The following is a 19,570-nucleotide window of genomic DNA, read 5'->3' on the forward strand; positions in this document are numbered from 1 at the left end:
AGCATTCTTAAAACTACAATACCCACCTGCTGAAGTGAAAAAACAGATTGACAGAGCCAGAAGAGAACCCAGAAGTCACCTACTACAGGACAGGCCCAACAAAGAAAATAACAGAACACCATTAGCTGTCACCTTCAGCCCCCAACTAAAACCTCAGCCCCTAACTAAAGCGCATCATCAAAGATTTACAACCTATCCTGAAAAATGATCCTTCACTCTCTCAGATCTTGGGAGACAGACCAGTCCTCACTTACAGACAGCCGCCCAACCTGAAGCAAATACTCGCCAGCAACCACACAACAAAAACACTAACCCAGGAACCTATCCTTGCAACAAAGCCCGATGCCAACTCTGTCCACATATTTATTCAAGTGACACCATCCTAGGACCTAATCACATTAGCCATGCCGTTGGGGGCTCGTTCACCTGCACATCTACCAATGTGATATATGCCATCATGTGCCAGCAATGCCCCTCTGCCGTGTACATCAGCCAAACCGGACAGTCTCTATGCAAAACAATAAATGGACACATCTGACATCAGGAATCATAACATTCAAAAACCGGTAGGAGAACACTTCAGCCACTCAGTAGCTGGCCACTACTGGCCACTCAGTAAAAGATTTAAGGGTGGCAGTTTTGCAACAGAAAAGCTTCAAAACTAGACTCCCAACGAGAAACTGCTGAGCTTGAATTAATATCCAAACTAGATACCATTAACTTGGATTTGAATAGAGACTGGGAGTGGCTGGGTCATTACACATATTGAATCTATTTCCCTAAGTTAAGTATCCTCACGCTTTCTTGTCAACTGTCTAAATGGGCCATCTTGATTATCACTACAAAAGTATTTTTTCTCCTGCTGATAATAGCTCATTTTAACTAATTAGCCTCTCACAGTTTGTATGGCAACTTCCAACTTATCTGTGTGTGTGTGTGTGTATATATATATATCTTCTTACTATATGTTCCATTCTATGCATCTGATGAAGTGGGCTGTAGCCCACGAAAGCTTATGCTCTAATAAATGTGTTAGTCTCTAAGGTGCTACAAGTACTCATGTTCTTTTTGCAGATACAGACTAACACGGCTGGTACTCTGAAAAATAACACAAGTAAATAGTCAACCATCTAGTAAATAAGAAATGCATCATTCTCCATTTTCTAACATAATAAAAATGTGAAAATTAATCTGAGTAAATGTGAGTTAAGCTGTATACTTAAATGTGTGTAAATGTAGTATATCCTGATTATTAAAAAGCAGCAAATTTAGTGTAAAGGCTATATTTTAATTGCAAAACAATCGGTTAACCTTGGCTTAAATCTGTTTTTTCTGCTTGCTGATTTTAAATAATTTGATTTAAATCTTTTTTTATGTAAACCAGTCCACTCTGGGAGATCGTCTGTCATATCTTTTAGGTTATTGATTTGACTAAGATCCCCAGGACCTGAGGAAGAGTCCAGTTCAGTATCGCTGCCATTTAAGAATGCATCACTTTCTAGAAATTTCAATCTAGAAACTTTAGAATTAGTGTTCCCCTGCAGGCTATTGGGTAGGAGTGTAAGTGAACTCCTCCATGGGAATCCTTTTAGTAGCCCATGATGCAGGAAATGAACCAAACACTCCCAAAGTATTCAGAAAATAACAAACAATCTCATCCTATACTGCAGCATTATAGAAATAGCATAAGCTGCTGCTTCATAATATAAACTTAAATATTATATTACCAAGTAGGAATCCTGTCAAATGATAGCCAAAGCACAGGGGAGAAAACTTAACCCTTATTCCTCTGAAAATAAAGCACACCGATCCAATAAATTAACTCATCATTTCGATTCCATCTGGTGTCCCATATTCTAGAATTTTTCAAAGTAGAACTCAGTGTGTCGATTTTTAGATTTTATAAAAGAAGTGGAGTATTTTTGAAATGTTATGAATATTTGGATGTATAACATTAAGCAAACTTGCTCAGTAATGTAACTAAGGAGCAAACTTTTTTTATGAGCTTATCTTACCGTTCCTAACATGTAAGCAGTACTGCGTGTGCATAACTGTTTTTTGCAGAAACTAATAGCATCTACCTTTTAGAAAGATTTCCAATGCCAAAAACAATGCAATCAGTATCCAGTAACTTTTCTGAAGAAATTTTGTTCACTGAAGTACAAGTAAAAGCTGTGATATTATCATGGATGGTATTAGATATTTAGCTTCTAATTTTCACAATGAAGATTTTATAATTTTATGCAGAATGTGGAAAAATATTGGGGGGAGACAACTAGGACTGGATCTCTGATATTCTGATTGAATTCAACGTAGGTTTACAGTTATTTTGTTATGACTGTAAAGCTGCATTTAGTAAGTGACACAACAAAAAAAGTTGTCTGGAGACTGATTATTAATATATTTTTATGCAAGGTGATATGTAGCCTTTCAGTAAATTGATTTACAGATTAGGTCTGCAAGCTTTTTCCTTTAACACTGCATTAGCCTTTGCATTTTTGTGTGACTAAACAATTTCTATAATACCTTTGTTGTCCCCCTTGATATTTAAAGTAATATGAGACCTAAATAATACGAACAAGGCAGCAAATCTAAATTAAAAAAGAAAGCTATATAGCTAGCAGCAAGTGACCTTATACAGTTTACACTGTGTAGGGGTTAACGTTTTCCCTGATTTACTATGTAAATAGAAATCAACACAGAGAACATGCAGCAATTGCAAAAGTGCAGAGAAGACAGTCAAGAAAAGAATACAAATAGTAAACTGGCATAAAGGAGTCAAAATTTGCCAAATTCTTCAAATGTGATATCAAATGGCTTGTAAATTCTCACCATTGTAGTAGTTTTTGTGCTGTAGTATGCACCAAAAATGGATTATGAGCTGCTCCATAGTTAATGCTGAAGCTAGTTTCTAATTACAAAGCTGATTATCAGCCCTATTCCCCTTGCCCCAAATTTCCTCAAAAAGAAGCCAGTCTGCTTGAAAAGGAATATTCCAGATATCATTCCAGGATATACATTTTTAGGGAAACTTGGAAACATCAGAAAAGGTATTGTAAAGTTGTGTTTTAAAAAAGTCAAAGACTTTTTTAAAATGTTGTTATTTTGTTGGCTCTATAAAGGAGAAGAGCCTTCCTGTTTTTGGTGAGGTGGGTACCCAGGATATTGAAAAAATGTGTAATAAGTAAGTGATTGGGTGAACATCCTGCCTATCTTAGAATGAGAGTATGGGGTCTTGAATTTTCTCTTTAGAGTAGGTCTAGAGGGAGGTGGCACAGGAAGACTGAAAGAAATATATTGAGGAGAGGAGGAAGTGTACACGCCTTCACTCTCTCCCTGCCTCAACCTAGCAGAGGAATAAGATCAGAAAGCTACCAGACTCAAGCTACCTATCCTAAAGGATGACCCAACACTCTCACAAATCTTGGGAGACAGGCCAGTCCTTGCCTACAGACAGCCCCGCAACCTGAAGCAAATACTCACCAACAACCACATACCACACAACAGAACCACTAACCCAGGAACTTATCCTTGCAACAAAGCCCGTTGCCAACTGTGCCCACATATCTATTCAGGGGACACCATCACAGGGCCTAATAACATCAGCCACACTATCAGAGGCTCGTTCACCTGCACATCCACCAATGTGATATATGCCATCATGTGCCAGCAATGCCCCTCTGCCATGTACATTGGTCAAACTGGACAGTCTCTACGTAAAAGAATAAATGGACACAAATCAGATGTCAAGAATTGTAACATTCATAAACCAGTCGGAGAACACTTCAATCTCTCTGGTCACGCGATCACAGACATGAAGGTCGCTATCTTAAAACAAAAAAACTTCAAATCCAGACTCCAGCGAGAAACTGCTGAATTGGAATTCATTTGCAAATTGGATACTATTAATTTAGGCTTAAATAGAGACTTGGAGTGGCTAAGTCATTATGCAAGGTAGCCTGTTTCCTCTTGTTTTTTCCTACCCCCCCCCCCCCAGATGTTCTGGTTTAACTTGGATTTTAACTTGAAGAGTGGTCAGTTTGGATGAGCTATTACCAGCAGGAGAGTGAGCTTGTGTGTGTATGGGGGTGGGGGGATGTGAGAACCTGGATTTATGCAGGAAATAGCCCAGCTTGATTGTCATGCACATTGTGTAAAGAGTTGTCACTTTGGATGGGCTATCACCAGCAGGAGAGTGAATTTGTGTGGGGGGGTGGAGGGTGAGAAAACCTGGATTTGTGCTGGAAATCACTTTAGATAAGCTATTACCAGCAGGACAGTGGGGTGGGAATAGGTATTGTTTCATATTCTCTGTGTATATATAAAGCCTGCTGCAGTTTCCACGATATGCATCTGAGGAAGTGAGCTGTAGCTCACGAAAGCTTATGCTCTAATAAATTGGTTAGTCTCTAAGGTGCCACAAGTCCTCCTTTTCTTTTTGCGAATACAGACTAACACGGCTGCTACTCTGAAACCAGACTCAAGAGGAACTGCAAAACTGAGCATTTTACTATAGTGTTTAGAAGAGACACACAGTATTTTAAAGATTGTTCAGTTTGTTCCTCCACTCCTGACCCATCTCTTGTTTGCTATTTTGCTTTTCTTGTCTTGTTTAGTGGGGTGGGAAATTGGATACAGGGGAGGATAGGAGCCTTGGAGGGGAGCAGAAGACTGGTGAGACATGGGAAGAATGCAGAGAACAGGATGGGATACAAGAGAGGCATGAAAGGGGTGAGGTGCAAGGCGCTGGGAGATATGGAAAAGGACAAAGAAAAACAAGGTGTTTTATGTGTATTAAGCTTTGGATACTTAGAATTCTCTAGATATAGAACTTTTTTTCACTGTGAATAAATTTCCCCATCCTTTATTCACTATCCCCAAATCTCAACCAGGTATAACTCTCCCACTCAGTACCCATTCTCACAACCCCTCATATGGACTTGCTAAAATCTGTGGGAGAGGAGAAACACTTTTGTGAGTTTCATAAAATATTGGAGCAGAGCTCTCCTGTTATGGATTCTGTGTATCAACTCCATTTAAAGTGTTAACAATCATTACTAATCTGGGAGATTCCCAAACAAAAAAAAACTGAATTAAATTTGAAGGTGTGTTTCAGTGGAGTCTAACATACATCCAAAAAAAACTATATTGTCTTTACAAAATTTTTGCACCTTTAAAATAAACCCAAATGTTAGTCTGTAAATGAACTTTAAAGGATCCAGCCATTTCTACATTGCCATATTATTCATTACTCACTGCAAAGAGCCTACTCAATGTATTTGTAACGTTAAAAACATAACAAGGTGTCTCTGTGTGTCTCTCTCTCTCTGTGTACATAGATATATCTATCTATCAGTAGTTCCATAAACCTACATCAAGTAATCAGTTCATTTAATAATAAATAGGTGGATTAAGAATTCCAAATTATAATCTTAAAATATTCTTCTATACCAATACATGACTTTGAGAATTTACAGAATTCTTACATGATTGATTGTACTTCGGAGCTATTTCTTTCACAGTCTTTGCACATCTTACAAACAATAGCTATAAAATCAATTAAAATATACAGCCAGTGACACATTTCCGTTACAGAACAAAGAAAGTTAAAATTGGATGGATGATGCAAGTGGAGTGAGTTATTAGTAATAAGAAGGATTATATTCTGTGGGGGAACTAGCTGGATCCTTTAACTGTACTTTTACAGACTGTCATTTAGAGGTTTTTTTAAGGTTTTTTAATTTATTTTTGGGGTTAGCTGGGCTTCACTGAATTGCTTTTCAACTTCAGTTCTTCTTAACAAAGTCTTTTCTGTTTGAAATGGTCTTAATTATTCTCAGCTATTGTGATTAGCTAACAATTTATTACTGATACAAATTGACTTAAGAGGTAATTTTTCAAGAATTCTAATTCTTAGGAGGGTATATCATTAATTGCATGAATGTTCTGTCCAACTGGTATTGTATTGACTTTGTAATTCTTTTATTTTCTTTTAGGATCTTAACTTATACCTTGAAGACAAAGTCTACCTTGCCAGAAACAACTTTACCTTAGCAGATATTTTAATGTATTATGGGCTACATCACATCATAGTAAGTAATATTTAATTACTTTTCTATTATAACCATCATAATCATTAATGCATGTGAGTAATAAACATTTCTTGTTTTAGAAGATTGCTAGCTAAGTAGAAATACTACTTTTTCCATTCTGTAATTAACATTCATAAAAGGGCAGAGTTTTGTGGAAGTGTTTCAGATTTAATTTACCTTTAAATGTGGCCCTCTGTTTAAAGTAGTATTTAGCTGTGGAACGGGCAAAGGGAGTGTCATATCTGTAGTTTTTGGATAAATAGATTTAAAACTGTCCTTTATATAATGTGATATAAGGACACTATATGTGACTTTTATTCCCTGACTATTCTAGCTTGGTGGCAAAAGTTTGTACCATTACCATTCACAGAATTGGAGGAGGAAACAAATGGATAAAACTGGAAGAACTTAGTGACAAAAAATTAAGACAAAACCTTGATCTTGATAACGTTGGTGAAATGTTACCTGATCTGAGAAGGTGCAGGTGAAGATAAGCTAAATGCTAGAAGGATGTAGAAAGGTGGTGGTGACAAGATTTATTTATTGAAGAAAAGGGTGCTGAGGCTTCAGGATTTGATAAGACTTGATAATACATTATGATAAACAAAACAATGAATTTAGGATGGAGAACTGCTGCTTACAAGAAGCAAGAATTGTTGCACAGAGTCCATGAAATGCAGGCGAGGGAACCCCCCCCCCTTTTTTTTTTTTTGGTTTGGTTTGGTTAGGTCATGTTATGTAGCTAGAAGTACAATGTTAGGAAGAGTTGTAGCTCACTTCAGAGTCAGAAGGCATAAAGATATTAATAGGGCAAGAACAAGATCCTTCTGGTAGTGACAGGAAGGAAGGAGTAGTATCATGGAGGTAAATCAGTGTCTGAGGTGGTGGTTTTTTATACTTCCTATGCTATAAAGAATTAATGTTGATACAGAAAATGGGTTCTAGCTTCCTGGGAAAAAATCTGTATCGGATTAGTCAAAGTTCTAAAGTAGAAAGTACAAATAATTATTTTCACAAAAAACATGAGGAAAAGGGATAGTTCAACAAGCTAGATTAGCCAGTACCACTATAAAATGTGCTGCTTTTGGAAAAATAATCTTGTCCTGATTCAGAGTAAATTTAATTGCAATCTGGAGAAATGTCCAGGAATGAAAATAAAAGGATTAGGCAAGCAAATGAAAGGGATTGGATGATTTTATAAAAATATTAGCGTAGACAATCAGTTGATTTGGAATTAACTGTGTGAAAAAGGTGATCTCATAGAATATTCTATTGTATGATTATGTCATTAAGATTGGTTACCTTTTATGTATCATATTAAGAATTTATGTACTGCCTATAAAAGTAATAGCAGATATAAGAATACAAGAGTATAACGATACAAGAATATAAGAGTACAGTTAAAAATTAGATGAAGAAAATCAAGCATGTATAATTCAGAGTTTGCTCCAGAGTTGACCATCTAATCAAGAGGAAAAGATACAAGTTATTGCTTAAGGAAATAGAACATATGGTAAAAACAAATGAGTTGGTTCTCCTGGACTGTAACTTCAACCATCCATTTATTGGTTGGGAAAAGTATGTAGAATAATATTGATGTCTAAAAATGTTTTTAAATTTCATGGAAGATATTTCCTGTCTCAAAAGGTAGAAAGTGCAAATAGTGGAGTAGTTATCCCAGACCTGATACAAATAGGAAGGAAATCTAGGTGCAACAAGAACAAATTGTTTTGAATATTGTAGCATTACGGACATAGCTATATGTCAGTACTTAAATTTAAAATGGCAGATAAGAACTTTATGTGGGGGGAGGTGTTTGTTATTTGAAGTGGGAGAGTACCTGTAATGACATTGCCCTACTCAAACTTCAGGGAGGTAGGTGCTGGGCTTCTTAATGCAGTACTGCGCTTCTTAATGCAGTACTGCTCCTGGGACCTGTCTTGTGGGCCACCTTTTGGGATCTGTATTGGCTAGTATGCTGTGAGCAATTTTGAAGATTTTCTTTCTTCCCATTTCCAGCCCCTTCTTCCTGTTGGGAAGGTAGCTGATCTGCATGTCCTTCCTCCTCTCCCCCCAAAGAGAGAACAGTTCCCAGCTCTTTCCCTTTAATCTTGGCTGCAGAAATAAGGATGGGAGGAGGACAAAGGAGTTGCCCTTCTCCCTCCCTCCACCCAGAAATTTGTTAAAAGAATCAGATTACACAGTACTGCCTCAGATTACATACTTCCAGTAAACACTTGATCTCCCACTGTCAGTGGTAGGTTAGTACAAAGATCAAGGGCAGAGTATGACCATTGTGAAGAAATCAAACTTTTTAATAAATAAGGAAAACTAAAAACACTTTTTGTTGCATTCAGCCTCATTCATTGGGAAAATGTGCTTGTTTTTAGCACTGTTGATGCTTCAACTTTTTTTGCTTTTGCTTCATTATTCTCGCTTCTCAGTTTCTCTTCCCTTTCCATGTGCCTGTTTTGTTTTTCCTTTTTTTCCTTCACTTTTCTATTCCCTGTGGGCAATAACTTCCAATTCCTTCCATCTCCCTATTTGCTAACAGTCAGTAATTAAACAGTTTCATATTAGTGTTCAGACTATTGTAGTGGTAACACTACAATGAGGTGAATGAAGAAAGTGGTGTTTTCATCATTTTCAGGCTGTTAGCAAACTAGTGAAAACTATACAACATCTTTTTCCCGTTGATTTCACGTGTTACAAATTATCTTTGCAACCAGGAGGTTTAGAAACTGACCTATAAATAAAATCTTGGGTTCTGCAGAATCTGAGTTTATAAAATAGGCTACATAAATATACCATGTGAAGTGTTTGATATCCCCTCACTATATGAGCCAAGAAGCCTCTTCCAAACCTATGTATGACTGCATTTTTGACATAGGAGTGATGAGTTCCATGTCGTTAGACATTTTCTTGAGTACATTTTGTGGGGGTAGATGAATATGGTGAAAAATAGAGTAGAGCTGACAAGTTAAATCATGGGTTCCAGAGAAAACAGAAATTTAGCAGTACTGCTAGGGGACAAAAAGGACAGTCAAGCTTTCAGGAAGAACTTTAATTCCTCTGTGGGTTATTAGTTTAGTTTTACTAAAATTGTCTCTGATATGGAAACAACGTTTATATTTGTACACTGTAAGTTAGAACTGTGCTTATGCTGTATGAGGACATTTGGGGACTAATCAGTAAAAAGTCTGATTAGTTTTATTTAACATCTCAGTGTTGTTGCCAGAGATAAAGAAATAGACATAAGATTACTCTCCCAGTTTATACACTGTATTAATCACCCATAACGTTAAAAATAAGAAAATACACCACACAATAAACGACCTCTGAAGTTAACATAGAATTTTCTGTCTAACCAAAAATAAAACTATAAAAGCTTCAATCAGACTATCAAGTTCATATCAAATAAACAAGTTAAGATCAAATAAATAAATTATTCTAATATGAATTCTATCTAATAACCTGGGAAGGTGGCCTTCCGCTCGCATGCAGGTTCCCAACTTAAAACTGGCTGAAAAACTTAGTATGAAAAGGAAAAATCAGTTCCCAATTCAAGTTCAGTAATATTTGAACTACTTATCCAGCAGCATTATGTTCCTAGTCCAGTAATATTTTGGTTAATGTCCATTAATAAACTTCCATGTTGTCTTAATACTGAGCTGAAATTATTTGCTAATACTCTTTAACATCTATTTACACAAAATGGGAAATAAATGTTATTTGTGGGTACAAAACAATGTTAATGATTCTTGGGATGTTTTACTGATCGCCATGGCTTTTGCCCATGATGACTCTGACTTTTTTAATTAAAATAGAAAAAGAGATAAAGCACCCATAACAAAGAGTTACCATTTTTCCTTTACTTCTGTAGTCTCTTATAACTAATACTATTTAAAGCTAGGGGTCAGAGCCTATAAATCCTTACTATTGCATGTAGTGGCTCTCTATGAAGCACAGTCTTGCTGACTTTGCTGCAGGATCTGACTTGAAGTCGATATCACATTTTTTTTAATCAAAGTATTGCTAAATTTGTCAGGTGTCTTATCAAGTCATCCCAGTGAGATACTATCCAGTCGCTATTACTGTTTCTCCCCTCCTGCCCTCCCCTTCCCTCCATGTTTTTTCTAAGCACTTTTCAATTTGTACAAGTGTTTGAGCTCTCATGATACCCTTATTCTCATGGGTTTGGTACATTAAACAACTTGATGAGACTCTTGCCCACAGAATTTAGACGGTGAGACTTTGTAACCACTGTGCCATTGGAAATTATATACCTTTTGAAGAATGCAATGTATAGTCCTTTTAGAAACTCCGTTCTAGGCTCATTGTATAATGACTACTTTGGTGAGCCTTCATCATCACCTCTGCATAGAAATATCAAAGATTTTCCTCCTTTAAAAAAATCCTTAAATTAAGTGGCTGTTTGTTTGCTATTAAAATTGCTTTAATAGCAGATAATTATTTTAATAGCAGAACAGCAGCTTTTCTTAACTTGGGGGAATTATCTAATTTAATGAGGAAGAACAGAAAATATCCATCTATAACAAAATGTTGTAAAAATGCCATGGAGATGATCTCTAAACAATTAACCTAAAAGTTACGATCTGAGTAAAAACTAGAGCATGCTACAAAGTGCTTTTTTAATATACTGCACCAGCAGAGTACATTATGTAAATAAGGTAAAATATCGTGCCCTTTTGTTTTCCCCAAGAGGTTTTGTTTTCAGAATAGATATTTTTGCCCTCTGTTTTTTCACTCTGCTAAACAGCCCCTAGTAGAACGAATCCTTCTGCTTTTTCACTTTTGTAAATCAGAAATAACTATTGAAGTCTGGGAGTTTCTAGTGTGAGAGGAATCTTGGGCCCTTTGTCTGCTAAATTTCAGTGTAATTCCATATTTTATGGCCCAGTGTCTTCCCCATTAAAAATAGGTTTTTACCAAAAAAGGACCTATTTAACTGCAGTGCTGCTACTAAAATACCATAGTTTGCTCCAGAATGTTCTAGTATTTTTAGCATGTTTTATATTTTAAATACTGAATTTTGTAAGGCCTCAGGGTATACACATTGCTCTTGCCATACTCTTCATTGCTTTGTAAATTGCACTGCTGCTTTATATTGGGTACCAGTGTCAAACTACAGTAAATATTTAGGACATTTTTATACGTGATCTGAGGTGTCTTTTCTATGCATGTCATTGAGTGCCCAATATATGGGAACTTCAGGCAGTTTTACAGGGTATTTTAATTAAAAGACTATTCTATGCTGCTTTTAATAGCTTTCACTTTTTGGTTTGTCAGGTCTCTGAAATTTTTCTCCTACCAATTTTGTTCCTTTCTGCTTGGATAATGCTGATTTAATTGTGTTTCTAGTGCAACAGAAAAAATGGGTTCTGATTTAAGTGTTTGTGTACTTCTATCAGTGATGTCAGTTGCAGTATGCAGAGGGTAGAAATATGACTTCACCTTTCTGCACCAGTAGGAGGCAAGCTTGCTAATTAAGTTTCAACAAAAGTGGAATGGACCAGAAAAGGAGATTATAGTTTGAATTTCTGAATTTTTTGCAGAAATATAGTGTCAGTAATATGTTTGCATTCTGGCACATGAGTTCCTTTATCTAGGGATGTGTGGTGTCTGCTGTAAGTGATGCTGCAAAATCTACTTGTTTTCAAGCTGCTGAAAGGACTATTGGGCTCTTAGATGTGCTTGGCTCAGTTTAGTTACAATAATTCAGCAAAGGCAGCTCTGCAAAATCAATATTATGAAGAGGAAATGTTCTCTTTTTTTCTACTCTTCTTCCCCATTCCTATCCCACACCATTCAATCTTATTATCGCCATGCCCTCTTATCTTTGCATCTCTTACTCCAGTTCTATGCCTGTTACGGCCAACTCTTGCAGTCCCAAAAGTTGACTATTACAAGATGAAGCTCAGCTTGAGACTCTAGCTACTGAAAATATTCAGAATTATTCCATCTTTTTCCCTCTTTGCTCCTATTATCCAGCAAGTTGGAGCTGACATATCATCTGTGTGGCTTCCAGCTCCAAACTAAACTTGGAGCAATCAGTCTTCAGATGCTGTGAGGGCATATCTTTGGATACAGTAATATCCCGCTGGAACATTCCTCTAGCACAATACTCACATTTGCTCTGACCAGCATGGATTGATTTAAATCATCAACTTTAATTATATTTTTTAGTTATCTTCTTGAGAGAGGTTGATATTATTTTTTTTTATTGGTTGGTAACCATTAAAACATGTTGTTTTGCAATTAAAGTATGGCCTTCATACTAAAATTGTCTTTTTGTTTGCTAACCAGGAGGATACAGTAGCTCAATAAACATTTGTTAGCAGTTATATAGCTTAATCTACATTTATTCACATACTTAATTTTCAATTTTCTATTATGTTAGAAAATGGTGAATGAAACATTCTTTATTTACGAGATGACTAATTTGTTACTTTTGATTTGTATAAAGCGCTTTTTGGATGGAAATTCAATTGAAAATGCACAAAAACACTTTAATTTTTGTGTTAAATAAACTACCGTAAATTTGCTGGACACAGGTTGAAAAAAGTTTATCACAATATGTTGTGGATTTAAAACTCCATAAACAAAGGAAACATTATGTGTAGTTAGTGAATTGAACTGATTATTCTGGTCACTATATTTTTAAAGATTTTTAGAATGAATAGATGTCATTCTCGCACACCTAATTTTTATCCATAGATTGGAAGAAGAAAACAAGCTTCTATCTGCACCTGCATATGTAGTCTGATATGGCAGGTTCAACTGAAGATCATCTTTGGTCCCTTCATAGTAGATTGCTGTCTACCTTTCTGGGCTTAATCAATTTTTGAGTCCCTCACTACTAGGTCAGTTAATATGGAAGGATGTGGAGAGGGAACAGAGCATTTGTAAAGCATGTTGGAAATTAGGCTGACAATGGAGGATCTAGGAAGGGTAATTAAAAATAAAAAAACCCAACATAGTAGTGGGATGATTGTAGTGAAATCCTAATCCTGCTGAAAGGAGAATAGACCGTGAAGAACCAGCAGTACAGTCAGAATTTCAGTGAGTCTCCCATGCCTTTGACTTCAAAGAAAATGTAGTGGTAATTAGATTTCATTGAGAATCTTGGGCCAATTTCTTGACTGCAACCAAGAATTTTGCAATGTAAACGAATGCAAAAGTGGAGTAAAGCTCACCTCTCTAGTCCTTCTTCTGGATTGGCTGTGTGTCTACTCCAGTCTTCAGACATACATTGAGGCAGCTTTTAAAGCTGTTTATTAAGATGGTTACTGATGGGCTGATCGTAAATAAATCATGTTCACAACTACTACACGAGCACCAAGGAGGGAGGATATAAAGTCAGCATAATGGCTATTTACCCCCTGGAAGCTCCTTCTAGTTTCATCTTCCCATGGCCAGTTAATTTACGTTCACAACTAGATTCTTCCAATAACCCTAAGGTCTTTAAAACTTGAAAACTCTTTAAAAATGTAGAACATATGTGGTGACCTGGCTAGGCAAGGTTATCCTAATTGTAAGGCGTGGCAGAAGCGCAAACCAAGACAAAAGGGATAATCTTAAATCTTTAGAACTTTATAAGGGAGACCCCAAAAATTTTACCAGGAGCAAAAATAATATAGAACTTTACTAATGACTTGCTACTTATAATAATAAACTATAGGTTACCAACTCATTAACCTTTGTGAGCTTGTACACACTGTGCAGTTAGTACCAAATGCATTGTTGTTAAGAACAAGAGAGCAATATACTGTGTCACTTCAGAGAAGAATCAATTTCTCCTTTCCTTGGTGGTAAGTCCAGCTCCACTCTTGCAGTCCTGTTCTTTGCTTCTCTTTGACTTGAAGTGTTCCTTAGATTTGATGTTCCTGTGGCTGTACCTGTTTTCACTGAGTTTATCCACAAGCAGGCCCTAGTGACCCTCACTTGTCCATTAGGCACCTTTGAACTGTATTCCTTCAATAGATTTTCAAACAGTCATTCGCTCTGTTCATATACTTTAGATCAGGGCTTTCAAACTCAGTTTACCTTAGGGCCAATGCCAGACCTCAAATCCTCCCAGCGGGCCAATAATGTCACTCATGCTGCCCAGAACCCGCCGCCCAAAACTCTGCCCCCTCTGCCTAAGGCTCTGGGAGGGAGTTTGGGTGGAGGAGGTCATCTGGGGTAGGGGATTGGGGTGCAGGCTCTGGGAGGGAGTAGGGGTGAGAGGTTGGGCTCTGGGAGGGAGTTTGGGTGGGGGAGGAGGTCTGGGGTGCAGGCTGCGGGAGGGGTGTGTGGGAAGGGGGAGGGAGTGCAGGCTCTGGGCTGGGGTAGGGGGGTGCGGTGCTTACCTGCGGTTCCAAGGCAGGGTGGGCCGGGGGACCTCCGTGCGCTCTTGCCCCCAGGCACTACCCCCGCAGCCTCACATTGGCAGTGGGGGCAGCGTACGGAGGCACAGCCCTGCCCCGGGACTGCAGGGAGGGGCTGGCAGCCACTGGAGTGAGCAGGCAGACGCTGCTCCGCTCTGTTGCGCTGCCGGGGCCCCTGGGGGAGGAGCGCCCAGGTGGGGCCAAGGGAGAGACCCAGCCCGAAAACTGCTGGAGTCCTGTGGGCCACACTGGGGAGGCTCGCCGGCCGCAGATGTCCCGTGGGCCAGGAGTTTGAGACCCCTGCTTTAGATCTTTTGTGGGTGGGCTTCTTGTTTACTGATTTCAGGATCTGTTTTAATCAAACACAGCTTTTTGATCTTTTTTTCCCCCACCAATTATATTTCCTTTCAGTTTTTTTTCCCCTTGATAAAATCTGCAGATGTACCAGAGAGAGTATTTCCTTCTACTTCTCTTTCTCTAACAGTGTCTGCCTGCTCACATACCCAGATCCTTTTTTCCCCTGGTTCTGACATGAAAACTTCCCAGTTTTCCTTCTCACTTCCCAATACCTTACTTTTATTCTCCTGTTCTTCTTTTATTTTATCACCTCCCCTCTTACCCGGGCTTCAGTTCATCCGCTAGCTCATATCTCCATTCTTCTCCTCCTCCAATAGCTTTTTCCCAGTTCCCTGTCAGTAGAGCCGTGCATGGATACAAATTTATATCCATGGATGCAAATCGGTAATCACTGAACTGAAGGGCTCTTCTGGGAAACGCAGCGGTGAAAGGAGCAGAACGTGCAGCTGCCACTCCCAGGGGCCCGCGCTGGCAGTTCCTCCCGTGTGGCTGTACCGCCCCATCCCTTCCCCACAGCTGTCTGCATAACTGCGTCTCCTGTCTGGAGTCTGTACAGCTGCGTCAGAGGATGGGGCTGGGGGTTGTACAGCCTCGCAAAAGGAGCTGCCGGCATGGGGCGCTGAGTCCTGGGAGTGGCAGACCCATGTTCTGCTGCTTTCACCACTGCGGTTCCCGAGAGAGCCCTGCGATTCAGTGGATACCAGTTTCTACCCGCAGATATAACTTTGTGTCTGCGCAGGGCTCTACCCGTCACATGGATTCTGAGCTCCCTCTTACTTGCTAACTCTCTTCCCAGGACATTGTTCTGTGCTGCTTCATCACAGCTGCACTAGGTGCTAGTGCCAGGGTGCAGATTGCTACATAATCGCACCTCTAACCATGGCAGACAACCCTGCTAATTCATGGTTATATTTCTAATGTGGACAGATCCTCAATCTATAGCTTTTGGTTGTCGTGATTTGAATGATGCCACTTGTCCTAGATACTAGTAATCTGAGTACATCTAAAGAAAATAAATTATTGTTGCATTTATGCATTTTTCCAGCATTGTTGAAATACACCCAGCAACTATTGCTGACACTCTTAGATCAAACGGTTAAAAAAAAAAAAAAAAAAAATTAGAAGCATACCTTTAATTGCTTTCTGTCTTGAATATGCTTGGAAACAGTCCATCCGTCTCTTCAGTACTGCTTTTTAAAAATGTAAACTAGGCATTGGCCTGAGATGCAAGACTGCAGTTCACCAGACAGCTTCCTAGACAAGAGCTCAACAGTGAGGATTACTTGTATGTCTTTCAGAACTTTTCCTAAGGATACTATACAGTAATCCCTTGCTAAACATGCTAATTTCCAGCCTTTCTTCACTTTCCTAGAGGTACTGGAACAAGAACCAGGCCTGTACGCTTTGTAATCTCTCCTTTAATCCCGTACAGTTGAGCCTCCAGTTCTGTTTTATGTTGAATTATGCAAATTATAGTTGAAAATCTTCAGATTTCCATAAAGTTAACATATGGTTTTAAAAGTCCACAACCAAAAAATATAAAATCAATGTACAGCACTGCTAGACTGTCATAATTTTTCATCCTATTTAAGAACTGACTTTATAAAACTATTTTTTATTCCTGTAATTTATGTTTCTGCGTTAATAGGGATATGATTATTTAACATCTTTTATTTCTTCCCTTGTTTAGGCTGAGCTTACAGTGCAAGAGAAGGAGAAATACCTTAATGTGTCTCGCTGGTTTAATCACATTCAACATTATCCAGGTATCAGGCAACATCTGTCTAATGTTGTCTTCATGAAGAACAGACTGTATACTAATGCCCATTAGGGGTCTTCAGTGCCATATTGGAAGGGTGATTGGGAACTGAAAAAATGGGAAATGTCTGGATTTCAAAACTGCATATTTCAAAATCACTAACTTGTAAGCATAGATGTATAACCTTCCTTATGTGAACCAGAACAGCTGATGCCTAAAGTAATGAAATTGCGTTGAGTAACTATCATTTAAGATTTGGACTTCGTAAAAGAATAGTATAGTTTATTTGTTAAAATGCAACAGTAGTGGAAAATGGGAATCAAGAATCAAGTTTTAACCTTTTTTTTTTTTTTTTAAGGGGACTATTTTTTTACCCATGTAATAGCTGAATCTTTAATATCAGACAAATGAACAACTTGTCCTTCAATATTTTGCTATTTATTGACTTTTTACATACTTAGCACTTCATTATTTTCATTTTATTTTCCATGGATGTTTACACCTGTTTTGTAAATATTATGGTAAGAGCTATATTGTGTGCCAAGGATGTGAAAAAGGGAACAGATAAATGTGTCAGTTGCAAACAATATTTATGTAATAAATTTATTTAAAAAGTCTAGTCTTAATTTGGTTGTGATATTTTTATTTCTTAAAATATTCTTTGGTAGAAAATTAAAAGTTAAAATAACTGAACTCAAATAAGCTTTTTAAAAAAATCACTTGCATTGGTTATTGTGACTTGGGCTACAAAGGAATTTAGACTCTGACCAGGTAGAAGCAATAGCTAATTTTTGGTTTTCATGTTAAGTTTGACATTATTTCCCAAAAATGAATCCTGACAATTTTCATTTGAAAAAGTTACAGAAGTGTAAAATCTGCGTAAGCAACCCTGTGCATTTTTTCAGAATGTTTGCACATTTCCCTCCAAAAAGAAATACAAGTTTGAAAACTCTAAAAACATGATTTTTAAAAATGTATTCAACTTTCCTAAGGCAATAATGGGGTACTTTACTAAAGTCATTTTTTGATTTGCATTGATTTAATTTCTGTGGGTTAAAAAAATGGAGAGGGAAAAAAATGTTCTGCGTGGTTTTTTTTTTTTTTTTTAAGTAGGATTAAAATCTTTTTGATGTGAACTGCTATTTAATAGTTTGGGTTAGTGAATATGTGGCTCTTCCAAGTCTTTGGAAATTAGTGATCTAAAATGGAAATACCTAGCACTATTAATGCACTGAGTTGCATAATTTAATTGCCTAACATTACCTTCTGCATACTTTCAGTCAATTGTCCTTTTTTTCTATAAATAGGTACTGAAACAATTGTTTAGTTTGTATAATTTAGTTTCTACAGTTCTGACTGAATCTGGACCAGAATGCATATCCTTTATGTGGAAGTTGTGGAATGCATATCCTGCATTATGTGGAAACACTAATACTAGCATTTCTTAACTTTAGTGCTCCTTCATTTTGTAATGTATGTTTTTAATATAGCTTTTTATATGGAATCTCTTAAAATTATGCTAGATAGAAAAATACTTTCAAACTACACACACACACTCGCTCACTCTCCCTCTCGGTACTGCCTCATGGAGTGCAGTTTTTGAGTTTTGAAATAATTATGGCTTGGTTAATACGGGAGCAATGCTGGGCTCAGGATAAAACTAGAGGGATACTCTGGTCCCATGCTATCCTGTAGTGGCTCAGGAGCATGAGTACCAACCTGTTAAGACTGTTAAGAAGCAGGGCGCAAACCTGAAATTGGTTGAGCGTTCTGTACTTAGATTTCACCAATCTGTTATCAAGTGTGAACTCCTCAAGCACTATTAACAGCTTTAACATGGAGAAGTCTGATCAGGGCTGGATTTACATCTTGCACGTCCCTAGGCACAGCATCTTCAGTGTCCCCCCCGCCTATAGCTGACGTTTGTGTTTCCCATAAAAAATTACTTTTAACCCAGTTTTAACTTTTAGGTGCCCCTATAGTGCCTAATTGGAAATCCGGCCCTGATTCCGATCTGTCTTGCTACCCAACTAAACTTGCCTTTGTGTTAGGTGGTCTCTTACACCGAAGATCACAGCAATATTCAGGTTACTCCTGTAGTAGGAAGAGGGCCTGAAACATAAGCCCATGTATCAGAGGCTTGAGGCCTGGGCTAAAGTAGTCAAAACCTTGTTGATATCAAGCTGAGTTAAGTTGTGAGCAAGAGGCAGGCCCTGCTCGCAGAATTTGGCAAGCATAAGATTGATATTGCAAAAACACACATTCCTATGAGATGCTAGGCACAAAACACTTACGCAAGCACATTCCAAGACATTATCAGAACACCCCGATAAACACATTCCCCAAAGATAACAGGAACATGCTGCCCTCTTAAGGATAAGGTCAGGATGTCAGTATGATGGATAGAGATGTTTTGATCTTACCTACAGATATAAGACAATGGGTGGCACCCTAATATGTCAGAGGGTAGTACCCTGATACGTCAAGGGTGATACGTAACTTGTTTGAATTGGTGTATAAAGATGTATCTCAGAGGGAGTGTCTTTGTCCAGCTGAAGGGGTAGTGGAAAGTCCTGCCACTGACTGAGCTGCATCCTTTGTTACGGGCATACATGTGCTAGTGTAATTGTAAACATTGATCCAGGGAGCTAGGACCATGCTTTGCTGATAATAAACCTGAACAATCACCTTCGCACCTTAACAGATTTTATGGTCATTGGGCGGTTTGCTCAAGGTCTGCTGTGCCAGCTGTCTGCGCAGAGCTGGGGCAGCACACGGAGAACACACGGGCAGCTGAACATCTGACAATAACTCCCACTCCCAAAGGGCCAGTCACTTACCTCAGGTCAGTTGCACCTTAGATCTTAGATAATAAACTGTCTAAAGATTTATTAATTGGGGAAAAGGGAATAAGTTATTTACAAGGTTAAAGCAAGTAAACACATACACAGAAATGAGTTCCAGTTTTAAGT

The 19,570-nt window shown here is 38.0% G+C and overlaps 1 protein-coding gene across 6 annotated transcripts in view; it reads left to right on the top strand.

Annotated features, from left to right (window-relative positions):
- Positions 1-19,570, top strand: part of EEF1E1 (eukaryotic translation elongation factor 1 epsilon 1) — a 48,531-nt gene that overhangs the window by 15,148 nt on the left and 13,813 nt on the right. For 2 of the 6 annotated variants that reach the window (XM_084618140.1, XM_084618144.1), the window contains exons 3-4: positions 5,997-6,092; positions 16,530-16,605. In XM_084618140.1, coding sequence (XP_084474266.1) covers positions 5,997-6,092; positions 16,530-16,605 — 172 coding nt within the window. Of the gene's footprint in view, positions 1-5,996; positions 6,093-16,529; positions 17,218-17,905; positions 17,941-19,302; positions 19,444-19,570 lie in introns of those variants that run through there. The other 4 variants (XR_014710088.1, XM_084618145.1, XM_084618143.1 and 1 more) reach the window with 4 other exon arrangements.

This window comes from Lepidochelys olivacea, assembly GCF_965140295.1.
Source record: "Lepidochelys olivacea isolate rLepOli2 genome assembly, chromosome: 2".
Classification (NCBI taxonomy): domain Eukaryota; kingdom Metazoa; phylum Chordata; order Testudines; family Cheloniidae; genus Lepidochelys; species Lepidochelys olivacea.